General features: G+C 33.9%; 1 protein-coding gene across 6 annotated transcripts in view; it reads right to left on the reverse strand.

Annotated features, from left to right (window-relative positions):
• Nucleotides 1-14182, reverse strand: part of LOC132559591 (CUGBP Elav-like family member 2) — a 78071-nt gene that overhangs the window by 10901 nt on the left and 52988 nt on the right. For 3 of the 6 annotated variants that reach the window (XM_060224225.1, XM_060224223.1, XM_060224220.1), the window contains 6 exons: nt 12746-12859; nt 9691-9768; nt 8033-8101; nt 4215-4418; nt 822-908; nt 175-222 (listed from right to left, as the gene is read on the reverse strand). In XM_060224225.1, the coding sequence (XP_060080208.1) occupies nt 175-222; nt 822-908; nt 4215-4418; nt 8033-8101; nt 9691-9768; nt 12746-12859 (600 nt within the window). The remainder of the gene's footprint in view (nt 1-174; nt 223-821; nt 909-4214; nt 4419-8032; nt 8102-9690; nt 9769-12745; nt 12860-14182) is intronic. The other 3 variants (XM_060224226.1, XM_060224224.1, XM_060224222.1) reach the window with 2 other exon arrangements.

The following is a 14182-nucleotide window of genomic DNA, read 5'->3' on the forward strand; positions in this document are numbered from 1 at the left end:
TTTGTAACATTTCAAAAGGCAGAGTTTGAACTGGCCTAATGATTGGTTTATTTAGATGTTCTGACCAATCAGATAAGCTTTCTTGTCAGCCTCATGGAGAAATGAATGTCTGGCTGCTATATGTATATAAATATATATAAAGAATGAGTTAGTAGTTATATAACTGGTATTTACCCTCATTCCTTGAATAGAGGCCGGTCTTCAGTTTTCTTGAGACAGCTTCTATTCAAGGAAATATGGTACATGAGATAATCAACACAATTTCTACAACGGTTCAAACATTCATTAACACAGTACACAGGACAAGGTATTAATATCCAACACTGGTATACACACGCCAAGAGCAACAAAATACATATCTATCACCAGTGTCAGTTCCATTTTGTAAGTTCCATAAAAACCATACACATGATTTTTCAACATAGCATGTCTTTCAGGAGTATAGTGCGACTGTTTTCTGTGTAAAACACCACTAACTACCTATATATCACAGTAGACATTTCACTTCTTATGTCAGTAAATTATTCAAAGTTGATGTGATCTAGCTTTACAGTAAAATGACTACGGAAAATAAAAATTACTTAATGACCAAAAAAATGATAATTTCAGGATACTATTCTAGTTATCAACAACAAGAAGTAACTTTGTCAACACTACTGAAATATGAATAATGTGAATATATCTTATAATTCATTGTTACTGCATCTATAATTCATTATTACTGTATTTAGGAATTCTATCAGTATAAATGTCATCTTTCCTTAAATGTCTGGGATGTATAACAAAGACATATAAGCATAAACACTGTCAAGATCACTCACCTTCTGTTTGTTTGCCTGCTGGTGAGTTGGCAGCTGCCTGCTGCAGCTGCTGTGCTGTCTGGCTACCAAAGGCATTCGGGAAGGATGCTGAAAACAACCACAACCATGGTTACTTCACTACTTACACAGGTAGATTTCAGTAAACAAACAAAAATATTTATTTTCCACAAAAGAATCTTTAGATCCAATCCAATTCAATTTCTTTATTTTCAGATTTCTTTCTCGGAAAAACCATCTCTGTCAATAAGTTTTATTAAATGATTTAACAAGAAATAAGAATTTTATACACTCTATCAGCATATATGTTTATGAAAAAATATCATATATCAATTTTTCTTAATGTCTTTTTTTAATCAAACTTTCCTCTATCATGGTGTCTGGTCCTGTTCAACATATATATTTTTTGTGTCTTATCTATTGTATACATGCATCACTAGATCGAAAGTTCCCAACACTGATGGATAAAGCAGTCAAATGTAAAGGCTTAATCCACAAATTACACACTGACCATTTTAAATATGGCAGATTTTGACCAATTTTTTTTTACTAAAGAAATATAACATTGAACAACTGACCATCACCACACTTTAAAGCAGAATGCAAAATTGTATAATTTCAAACAGGTATAAAACATGTTGAAGCAATTGGGCAACTCAGCTCAGGTTGAAGGTTAAAACAGGAAATCTATGTATAAGGTAATAAAGCCATATGCCACATAAGTATATACAACTAGGTAACACTGTATCCACAGCCTACCACCATGTTGATCTGTTATTGTGGTGTGACGTTAAATAAGTAAGTTAAAACAATTACAACAAACAAGATTTCATTTGCACATTTATACAGGCGAAAATTCACTTCTTCCATATTTTCCAAATATATTCCATTCAATCAAAAGTTACAGTGATCAAATACCATAACCTCCATTTCATGAAATTCCAAATGGATAAAGAAATCATGAAAATTGATAAAACTGAAAATATTTTTTTCAAATTTTGGAATTATAAAAAATGAAGCAAAGGTTATATAAATGTGCAAATACTATTTTTGGTTACTATTCTGTTTTCATTCTACATTAGAAATAAATTAGAATAAATTAAGTACTTAAGGCAATGGATCTGTTTCTACTAATATCAAGTCAGAATGTTTACTGAATGATTTTTTTACTTCTTTTTTTTTTTTTTTTTTTTTAAACTTCAAATGAGATATTGAATAAGACAAATAATTACAAATAAATCAAACAAAAATGATGTTTTGAAGAAGATGAAGAGAAAGTGCATACACAAACTATGGTAATTATAGGGCACCCAAGGTGTGCAGCAAAAGATGAGCCAGTACACATAGCTATATATGAATGGGTCATGCAGACTTGATATTGCACAAACCAGACTCAAGACTTAACACACAAGTTATAGCCTAACCCCATGCAACACTAGTTCAGAACGCATGTACCAAACAACCAACAGATAACTGGGTGGCAAAAACGAACACTGTCACTTGGCGTGTATCTATCAGTCAGTCATCGCAAGTAAAAGTCTCCTCCTCAGACATAATCATATAATCTCCCTCTCCAGACAGGCATTCCCTTTCTGAACAGGCCCTATCTCCAGTCAATAACTCCCTCTCCAGATCATCCCTCCCTCTCAAAGCAAGCCCTTCCTCTCCGGACAAGCCATCCCTCTCCAGACAGACCCTCCCTCTCTAGACAGGCCCTCCCTCTCCAGACAGGCCCTTCCCCTCCAGATAAGCCCTCCCTCTTCAGACAGGCTCTTCCTCTCAAGATAAGCCCTCCCCCTTCAGACAGGTCCTCCCCCTTCAGACAGGCCCTCCCCTCCAGACAGGCCCTTCCGCTCAAAATAAGCCCTCCCTCTCCAGACAGACCCTTCCTTTCAAGATAAGCCCTCCCTCTCCACACAAGCCCTTTCTCCCTAAACTCCCCAAATGCTACTATTTCAAGGCCTTCCAAGATCCTCAAGGCACAATCCTACCTTTTTTATAGCCCCCTTAAAAGACATTCCCTTAAATTTACACACATACCCTGTCACTTCCAGTCGTGCCCTCCTTTGACCCCTCCAAGACAAAGCAACCACATTCACATGGACAGAGAAAGACAACAATCATTTCCCAGAGACCTGATACTTTATACATATCAACTCCCCACATTTTCAGTAGCTAGCTCTCCCTATTTGAAACCTATTTAATGCCTTCATAAAACCTCTTTATACAATTTGCCTTGGAGATAAAGAGAGACTTCCACACAGATAGCTTGAAATAGTTTTCTTTTTTCTACAACCAAGTGTATTACTGAACATGAAACTAATTTTGATAAATTTTTTCATCTTTTTTTTTTATTTGTTTGTTTTTTATTATTCTTCTTTTATGTCAAAATGCATTTTTTTTTTCTCTCATTTTGTATCCACAGTAAACATAACTAGCATTCACAAACACTTTTTTTTACCCGATTTTCTTTCTCTCAACAATCAAAATTAGTTCTACAAAGGTAAGATTAACAACTGGTGTAAAATAGCCATCAATGTGTCAAGACATCTGGACTATTTAACTGCCATGCTATGAGAATTTTATACAAGTAATCTTCACAAAAAATAGTTGAAATACAAAATTTATTTAGGAACAATTTTAACGAATATTTAGACTTCCTTTATGATAAAGTACTTTTTTAAAAATATGAATTGAATGTCCAAGTGTCTGACACATGGCTTTGTAGCAGCAATACTGTGCTTCAAACAATCAGATCAGCTGAGGATGAACAGACGGACATACAGCCAAAACCTGTCACAATTAATCAACAATCTTCATCAGGAATGCACACAATTTCATTTCACATTAATTTTCAATGTTCAAGTGAAAGCGAAAACATTCTTAATCACTGTATGATTCCAGCTGATCATTACCTATTCCACTGCAATATATAAAACAAGAATTCAAACAGGTGTGTATGTGTGTGATTTTATAGTCATAATTTCTTGCTACTTTTATAAATTTTATAATTCTTAAGTGATTTTATTAAATGGTTCTAAGTGAAGAGTGTTGATTGTTTACTCTGACAAATTATCTGGTTAGTGATCTGCAAAAAATAAAGAAGACAATATACTTTTTAAACTCCACAAAAACTCAGCACTATCATCCACAAGATGCAAAATGACAGCCTGATATTAGAGTTATCTCCCTTTGACTGTTTCAAGAACTACAAATTTTGACTGCTTCTGTTGATGTATTTGTGTTAAATAGAAACTGCAACTGAAGGAGATGTGTGGAATTTTCCCAATCAAGGGAAATAACTCCAACTTTGGGTTTCAACCACAGCAGAAGTCAAGCACAAACATCCAACCAGCACACCTGTCAGAAAAAATGAAGAAAGTAGATGAAACGAACCTTTACCTGGACTGAGTAAACCCGACAAACCTGCATATTGTTGGATTCCGGAATAGGCTTGACTAAGGGCATCCATACCCGAGCTGGGGTTGGAGCCTAAACCATTCATATTGTTAGCCATGCCACTGGACGATAAGTTATTGTTGCCAAAGTTCTGTAGGCCTGTAATTCCAGCCAGGGAATTAGATGTAGTGCCTAATGAACCTGTAAAGATATAACAACAAAAGATGTTAACAAATTAATGCCTGAACAGAGAAAAAGAAGAGCAAGGAATCAGTCAATTTCAACAACACATTTACAACACAGGTGTACATTATTCCTAGACAAACTTTGCAAATCAATCTCCAAGGTGACATTTTTTGCAGAATTGGGCTCCTGTCACATATATGCAGTCATATACATTACTGTATGATACACATAAATGACAATGGTGTCACATCATAAACAAATGTTATACCACTGTAATGGTAGGGAAAAACACCAACTAAAAATTTGCTTGTTCAGCTGGGAGAAAAAGAAGCAGTGATAATCAGATTTCCATCAATGTATCCTATGAAATTAAAATTTTATAATCATTTTTATAATGACTTCATTGTACCAGATCAAAAATTTGTCAAATACTTGCCCCTAAACAAACTCTGTTTGTATCAAATTACTGAAGAAATTTCTAAACAGTTCCCTGTCACAATGAATGACACTCCACATTAAACAATACCAGGTACCTGGCCAATCTACTACACAACAGAAATCCACACAAACAAATGTAACATCACATACTTCAATCCCAAATAAATTGATTACCTTTGCAGTTTCAGGTAAATAATCCTTTTGAATAATTTTGGGGTTTTATACTCTATAAATAATGACAATCTTTAAACTCAAATCTAACTATAAAGTGTACTTTCTTGTTAACTTTACAACCAAGGCCAAATAAAACAGGAGCTATGTTATGTAAGAGTGCTGAGGTTCTATGGCAGTATGTTTTTCTGCGATGTTTATAACAGTGCAACAGTGCTGCAAGGAAACATTACCCTAATTTGACATTCAATATCTTAAAAATATGTTTTCTGAGCAAAAATAATGAAAAGAATTACTTCCCTTAATCACAGCAACTGACACTTGAGAAAAGAATATAGAGATACTCTACATGTAATTGACAGCACCCAATATAACATGCTTAAACACTTCATATACCAGCCTGTACCATATGTGGTACCCAGGATTACGTAACTTTACAAGTACGTGTTACTCAACATTCCCACCTACCTATATACAATAGTGACGCATCACTCAATAGGTCTATTACGAACACTTACGATGGGCTGTATTCTATTTCCAAACTTATTTTTGCTCAAGTGAATATTATTGCCAATATTGGTCCATATGTTATACAGCACTGGTTTTTTTTTGTATCTATATACAAGTTGAACAGAAAATTCCATGCGCTGTTGACAATCACTGACAGACAGTGCACAATACAGAAATTTTAGCATACACAACACACAACACACATCACAGATAACAGGGCAAAAAAATAACACAATGAATTGATATTAATTAACAATCTTTCCGTTTTTAAAAATAGAAATATATATACACAACATAAACTGTGAATTTCCGGGATAACTTCTATATATAACACAGAGAAACATCTCCAAATTCACTACTATATAACAGGTGATATTCGCACCACAATAGAATTTCGTGGTTGGTGTGCCCAATTGGTGCCTGTGAGGGCAATGTACAACAGTCTATATATACAGTATCACAGTACTACTGACAACAGTAATAGGGCCTCACCTAACTGTCCTCCACCACGGTGAGGAAAGGCTGTGGAAACAAATCACTCATCTAACTAGTGTTAGTGGGAAGCTCTATCAAATATTTGTCATCAATCATCACTGTTAAATGATCCATGACTGATTACTGATCGATCAAACACAGAACGTTTAAATGTGATCCCCCCCACCCCTTTCCCATTCTTTTGTTTTTGCTTTATGTTGTAGATCCCAACCTAGTCAATTTATGTTCTAATAATTGGAAATGAGGCTACAAGTCTGAGAAGAATGGCGGATCAACCAACACATAAAACGTAACAACATATACCAACATATGATTTCTTCAGAAGACATTTTACAAAATTAACTATTGTTGTCACCTTAACTACCTAGCAACAATTTCTGTTCATTGAATTGAATATTTCAACTAGACAAAAATTCCACTTTTTCTTTCTTTTCAACTGAACACATGAATTACAACAGACAGAAACTGTCCTTAATTACAAATTTAACTGTTATCTAACTGCAAAAGAAGCTAGTAACCTAATTACATTCAAATACGAGCGGATAAAACCTTGTTCATTTGGCATAGGTTGCATGAAGCTTTGCCCAGCCATCTCTTATTGCCAGCTCCGATGATAAGCTAAACTTTGCCAAAACATACAGGTCAAGTCAACCCTTTAATTTCTGTAACCTTTCTTATCTTTGCCAGATATCCAACGTGATAGACATTAATTACACTAGGTCTTCTTTCCCATGGCTAGTACAACAACCTCATCAGGTACTTCATTCTAGACCTAATTATATCTTCTCTTTCTTTCCTAATGCTTTTAATATTAAACAATTTATCTACAGCATGTTACCCAAGTTTTCCTCATTAAGTTTTTGTGAAACATTTCAACATCATATCAGCAATCTATGAACAACTACCTTAAGCATTTGATGGATTCAGAAAAGCATTCGATGGATTGAGAAATTGGAACGTGTACAGTTTCAGAAGCCAGATTGCTGGGTAGTCAGTGATTAAGAACAACAAGGGTATATCAAGGTCATACTACATCTGTGATACCTAACAAGACAGCTGAACCCGACACAGACTTGTAAATAAACACACAGGGCAACATGCCTCTGTCTGATATGGCTATCACGGTTGAATGCTCACAAGGAAGATCTCCCATCTCAAGTGCACGATCCAAAAAAAAGTTCTGCTCATTTATGGCCAAGCTGCCTCCATATGGAGGAAAAGTTAGTAGTTTTATATCCGTCTAGTTTAATCATGTGCACCAGTCGCACATGCATTGTACAATGTTTTGGCACAATGTTCAAGAGTGTAGAACTAGAATATTGAAACACCCATTTTATATGGTAAAAAAACTCTATTGCAATACTTCCCCATTTAAAACGCGAGAGAGGGCATATCTTAAAATAACATATCATAATGATCCTTTCTATTTATTAGCAAAGTCAGTTGTCAGATACATTTTAATCTATTCAAGAATGTACAGATCAACCTCAGATTTTTTTTTTCTTCATTTCACTTTTCTCATGTCACAATATAGTTTGAATAATGGCTTAAATTTACTAAGAAAGAAACTTGAATTGAAGATGCAGGGATTTCTTTCAGTCCAGTGACCATAAATTTGTGAAATAGTGGTTTCTATCTCTAAAATTGATCTTCTGACCTTGACATTTGTGACTGAACATGTGATCCTAAACAGGGAGTTACTGCCCTTGTTACCATGACAATGTGATAGGAGACCTTGACCTTATGATATAGAACGTTCCATTATCTTGCAACTGCACAATATATATAAAGCAATAAATGATCTCATAGTAGGGCTAAAATTAAATTCATAAAACAAGCATTAGCTATTATGTTGTCCTTTACAAATACAAATCTGCAGAACATCTCTGTTTGCCGTTACAAAAATCTTCAAATATTTTCATTCCAGGATAATTAATGGAATTTCTAAAATGCACACGTTGGAAATCCTTAGATAAAGGGTCTATTTGTAACTAATTAATGGTGTAAAACCTTACCAGATACATTGGCTGAACTTGTCGCCCCTAATGCTGCTAAATTCTGCATCCCTAGTGTGTTAAGGGCACCTGCGAAAAACACAAAAAACATTTTTATCTTCTTACAATAAAGAGTGCCTTACTTCAATGCCGTCTTTCAACTTATATGAGGAACTTCCAATCAAATCTTAAGATCATTTCCTGTTTTCAATTAACGTCAAACCAAGTCATCCAGTACAGTTATGATGAGAAACAATTTCAAATGACCTCGTCAGGTAGACTAAATTCAAGACGGGCATTTTCTGTAATCTTATTTACGTAACCTACATAATAGGGTAAACTCATTAGGTATTCATTAGTGAAACGTCATCATTTTTCAAGTAAAATTGAAAACAAAATGAATCATGAAGCTCCTACTTTGTAGCAAGAGGAAGACTCTTTAAGTATTAAAAAGTTTCATTACCGTAAATTGGCTAATAAACCAGTAAATAGGTAAAGCATAAATACTTAAAATACGTAAAAGAAATACCAGACAGGTATCTTAAAGTATTAATACACTAGTGAAATTGAAGTTTGATAAGGAATCTTTAAGCATCAGAATGCCATTGAGATTTTTACAGCTGTGTTTATCTGTACAATAACTCAAGAAGGGCTCCAACTAAGGGATAAGCAATGTTGAGATTTTCCCTCAAAGCTCCCAGAATGGACACACTTCATTACAAGTGATTAAAGCCAAGTTATTTGTGAACAGAATCTTTCCAGGCAAATCCAGTGTATCTGTACTTAAATGAAAGGAATCCGACCATAGAGTGATCATGTAATTTTCAGTTAAATCAAACACGCCGAATGACCTCAGATACTTTCGCTTAATTCAATTTTCTTTTTCTGTCAACTAAAATATGCTTCTTCAGTGGTTCCCAACCAAATCCATATAAAACAGTATTGGATTTCCAATATCTTACCCTGTGCCAAATTCATAATGTGCATTTTCCCAACATGAGTTTGCTTTTGGCAGGAAATAACACTGGGTTGTTAGTGGCATGTACAACAGTATCAAATGCTGAATACATGCACCTCCCCACTTAGTTAAAAGAAATTTTATCTCAAGTATTATAAAAAAAATTGCTTTCATATTGCAATTCTGAACAAGCTATCTAACCAGAGATTTGGACTAAAATGAATATTAATATGAAGTTTTTTTGTACAATATTTACAGGATAATATTACCCCCCCCCCCCCCCCCCACAAGTAATGGGCCATTCATGAGGTTAATAATACCTCCACTGGATAACTGACCAGTTAGGTGATGTAGGTTTATATAATACATATATGAAAGATCTTCGTTTCTTGGGTATCTGTTCCCTTACAACACTTAAGGACACATTCTTTAGAACCTCTAAACAGCAACATTTAACCACCAATCTGAATGTTATTAGAGAAACTATCCACTATAATGCTAAAACTTATAAGTTATGGATTGTAAACATGTAATTTCATTTCCCATGATTGTCGCTCATTTGTGACACAAATAAGACAATCTTATGTAATGGACAGTTTAGAAAGCTGGAAGAGGAAGATCAGTTTGAGGGATATCAATAATCTCTGGCCACAGCCATGAGTTAATGTCACCATTTTCTCGAGTCTTGCCCTTCTTGCTAAAAACATGGTATGATTTTCACCTGCATTGTTTGCTGCACCAGCTAATGCTGCCAAACTCTGCAGATTCTGCAAATGAAGATTGTTTGATGCCCCATCACCTGCAAGCAAACAAACAATAACATGTATGATACATTTATTCACAGTAAATACCGTGCTGATTGTCTTTCACCCTTTTTTGATCTACAAATTTTGTTCATGTCTGCCATCCCTGTGAAAACAACCTGCTCATACATTAAGCCTGTCTTCAGTATCAATCAAAATTCCTTTTAAATTACATGCAAATTTATTTCCATGTTCGATTAACAAGTTAATTCTATTATTGGAAACATTCTCATTCATACTTCGAAAAATGCATTTTATTAACATATTATTCTAACACTATAAATACAATGATTTTTTTAACATTCTATGCTAGATTAGTATAAACAAAATAAAACTAAAGAAACATCCGCCAAATTAAATTATTTAAAAAAAGTAAAAGCCAAAATTTGACCAGAAATAATAATGTGAAACAAAGGATGCATATTGTTACATAACAGGACAAGTTAATTTTGTAATTAAGCAAATGATGATAACATTGATAAGCTGGAATGCATTCCTCTGGCATGCAGTTAATCAAATTCCATCTGAGATCAAATTATTTCAAAATTGGAATTGGGATATTGATAAAAATATTTGCACAAAAAAAAAAAAAAAAAGAAGAAAATTTAAACAACAGATCATTTTGAGTTTTCTGATGCTAATATTTTAAAGCTGTACCAGTTTTGAAAACAAAACAGTAAAACAAAATGGCCAAAATGTAAGCATCACTTCAAACCACACAACTGGCATTTTTGACTGATGTTCTTTACCGATATTTGATTGAAAACATTAAGAATTTTTTTTTTTCAAAATCATGAAGAGTATGTGTAAACCCTATTAGATATTCTTTCCAGTCAGATGTAACAGTACAGTATATGTAGTTTTGAATAACATAGTTTTGATATTATATATATCTTAGAAAGGAAAACATCTCTTCTTTAGTAAAGTGTTTTCTTGGTTACCAACTGTAAATGGTTACTTCTTGAACTGAAATTAGTAAGAATTTTTAATATGCGTAGAGAAGCATGACTGAAGTAAAATTCTTCAAAACATGACAGCACCATGCAGGAGTCCAATAACTAGAGGAATCTGGAAGTTCATAGCTAGCTCCATATTTCCACTAATACCTAATTCATAACTCCACTGAATGGCTACAATAGCCATAAGTTTCATCAACCTGAGAAAATGTTTGAAAAAAGGTTCAATTTTCAGGACGTTCAAACTGTAAAATTATACATTTTAGCCCATTTCTACTTTAAACATTGCCATTTCCATGGATTTTAAGGCACAAATTTTCACAAAATGTTTTTTCAGATACTTTAGCACAAACATGAATATGTGCATCTTTGGGAAAAGAATATATCTGACTGTGCTTGGCACACTGAACTTAATCAGGCGTATATATATATCATGTGGCACGTCTGCATGAAGTGTGGATACAAAGATTCCACCCAAATTTTCAATGTTGGTGTTGTATATTTCACACCAAAAGTTTTGGTAATGAAATTATAAGAGTTTCATAATCTCTTCTACTCTCATTCATAAACCACTAATTGAAAATGATACTAGTTACGTTTAAAGCAGTATTCATGCTCTGAAAAACCATTGATTTTTTTTTTTTTATTCAAATACGCTTTCTATTGTGGAGATGAGATAAATGTTACGGAAATGTTGTCGCTAGAATTTCACGTATAACACAGCAAACATACCTAAAAAGCATTGGAAACTAAAAATGAAAAGTAATGTACTAATAAAGAGACATGCAAACAGTGACGGACATCCAGACAATACAACTGCACAAAGACAGACATCATATAGCCAGTGAGTATCTGGTCAACACATTCTACACAATCCAGATCTGTTTTAGGAAATGAAGAGACTTCAAAAGGCTTTAGATTAGTTAAGGCATAACTTTCACTTTTTTATAGAGGAACCATCAAAGGTTTGATTCAAGAAAAGTTTCTTTTTCTTTCATATCGCCTAGATACTGTCAAATTCTTTCCCAATAACCAGGAAGGAGCCGTCCCAATTATCCATGCTGCTACAGCTGATGAAAGAAACTGGTGAATAATGAATCACTGTGTACTTTTTATGATTGCATTATGAATGAAATACAAACTGTAATTGATTCTCCGGTGGTACCAACATGTCCAATTTCCTGCCGTTTTATCAGAACTTCTTCTTTTTCACCAAGCTTAATGTTCTTACCAAATTATAGATAATCTTATGGATATTTATTGCAGCTGCTCAAAATGTATCTATATATATTTTCTTTCTGTTTTCAATATTATTTCACCTGTATTTTACAAAGAAAAGATCTGGCTCACTGGCAACAAAATTTAACTATTAAGTTTTTTTCTTTGATAAGGGAAAATACTAAGGCTGGTTTCGGAAAGAGAGCGAATCCATCAACAGGGCGAAAATCTCTGATTTGACTTTGGTCTTCAAGCTCATTAAGAACTAAAACTACAAGGATGATTCCTTTACTTCTCAAAAACATCAAAAGTTATGCCCAAACAACAGAGTGCAGCCAAAAACTATGTACAACATGCATCTGTGTATAACAACAGAAAATAATGGTACAATATAGCCAGGCAGTATAAAGGTGGAAAATAAAACGAGCAAAACACAGCTTTATAAATATTACTCAAGATATTTTTGGGGTAACATTTCAAATCTCAAAATAAAACTTTTGATCAAATCTGACTGGCATTTCAGTGAAAGTGTTTTTCCCTGGTTTTTTTTGAAAAATTCAAAATCATTTCTATCAAATATGAACAATAAAGCTGTCTTTTATCTCAATATTATATGAATACACAGACAAAACAAAAAATGAAAAATAAGAAAAAACAAAAACAAAATCAACATGTAAAAGTTTTGTATGGTATGTGGTATATATATGTAGTATACACAGGTAGCTCTGACACAGCTGATGGTCAGCTTGTACACTGGGTGGACAGGGTGTTACTTAAGTCAGTGGGCGCGGTCCTGTACCTTGGCCTGACCCCATGTTGGAGCGAGTGGCAGTGTTAGCTCCGGAAGTCGTGGGAGAAGTAGGGGTGGAGTTATTGGCACTGTTGCTCAGCCCCGCGAGGGCCGCTAGCAATCCTGTAGTAGGACATGACATAGATATAGACACAAAATAAACGACACATGGAAATCAAAATCAAATCACACCTTCTTCTGCAGCTCTACTGCCAAGTTAAACTTCAAATCAACACATGACCAATTATCATGAACCAATCAGAACTTAACCTGCATTTATATATTTTATCATTACACATCGGACCAAGGTTTCACAAAAAAGAAATATTTTTGTAACTGTCACTATTCTATTTGGAGTGATATCAAAATATTGCACGAAAAAAAAAAAGAAATTATCCTAGCACTATCTTCTATGAAACCATGGTGAATCTAAGAAAAAAATTCTATCACAGATGCAAAGTGAAAGATATCAATCATAATATGTATTCCTGTATGTTCAATTTCAACAAATTTTAACAATACCATTTGAAAGACAGAAAAATATGTGATTTAAATTTGATTATAATAGTACAAACGTATAACAAATCAAGGTCAACATTTATACAAGAACAGGACAATTACAAAATTTACCGACGACATAGAACATTTTAAATTAAAAAGGAACAATTTTAATTCAAACAAAACACACAAATCAATATATGTACATTTAAATTAATTAAAATCAAGATAACTGATCATTAAAACAAATTAAAATCATATAAAATCAAATTATTTTAATAAACAAGACATCAAACTGAACATAATCAACACAAGTGAATAAAACAAAAGATATTAATAATCAATAAAAATCCAGCCATTCAACACAATCAAACAGCAAGTGAAAAGGAAATGAACTTAATAAAATTGCATTCACAATTTACACATGCTTAGATTTGAAATAATACTTGAAGCAAATAAACCCATTAATTGTTCCATTTTTATTTTGTCAATGGATTAACAAGAATTATTTGCCTTGTCAAATATGGAAAATAATTTGCATGATTTGAATGAATCCTTACCAATGTGACCATGGTACACTGCAAAGTTCTTTTGGATGTGATTCTCTCTATCTTCTCTCCTTTCACTCTACCTTTTCTCCTCTCTGTTTCTCTCCTCCCTCCCACTCTCTCTGTTTCTCTCCTCCCTCCCTCTCTCTCTCTGTTTCTCTCCTTCCTCCCTCTCTTTCTGTTTCGCTCCTCCCTCCCTCTCTCTCTCTTCCACTCCTCCCTCCCTCCCTCTCTCTCTGTTTCTCTCCTCCCCCCCCCCCATATTCACTACAGTGCTTCATATCGTTACAAGTGTAAACTGGCATTTGAGTTATATACTAGCGCAATGGTTTTAGTTATAAGCAGAAACCAGAAAGAAAAATTACAAAGTAAATATTTCTTCTAACCAATTCTAGAGAGA

This window comes from Ylistrum balloti, unplaced genomic scaffold, assembly GCF_031769215.1.
Source record: "Ylistrum balloti isolate Yb309-2 unplaced genomic scaffold, AGI_CSIRO_Ybal_v1 Utg370946, whole genome shotgun sequence".
Lineage (NCBI taxonomy): Eukaryota > Metazoa > Mollusca > Bivalvia > Pectinida > Pectinidae > Ylistrum > Ylistrum balloti.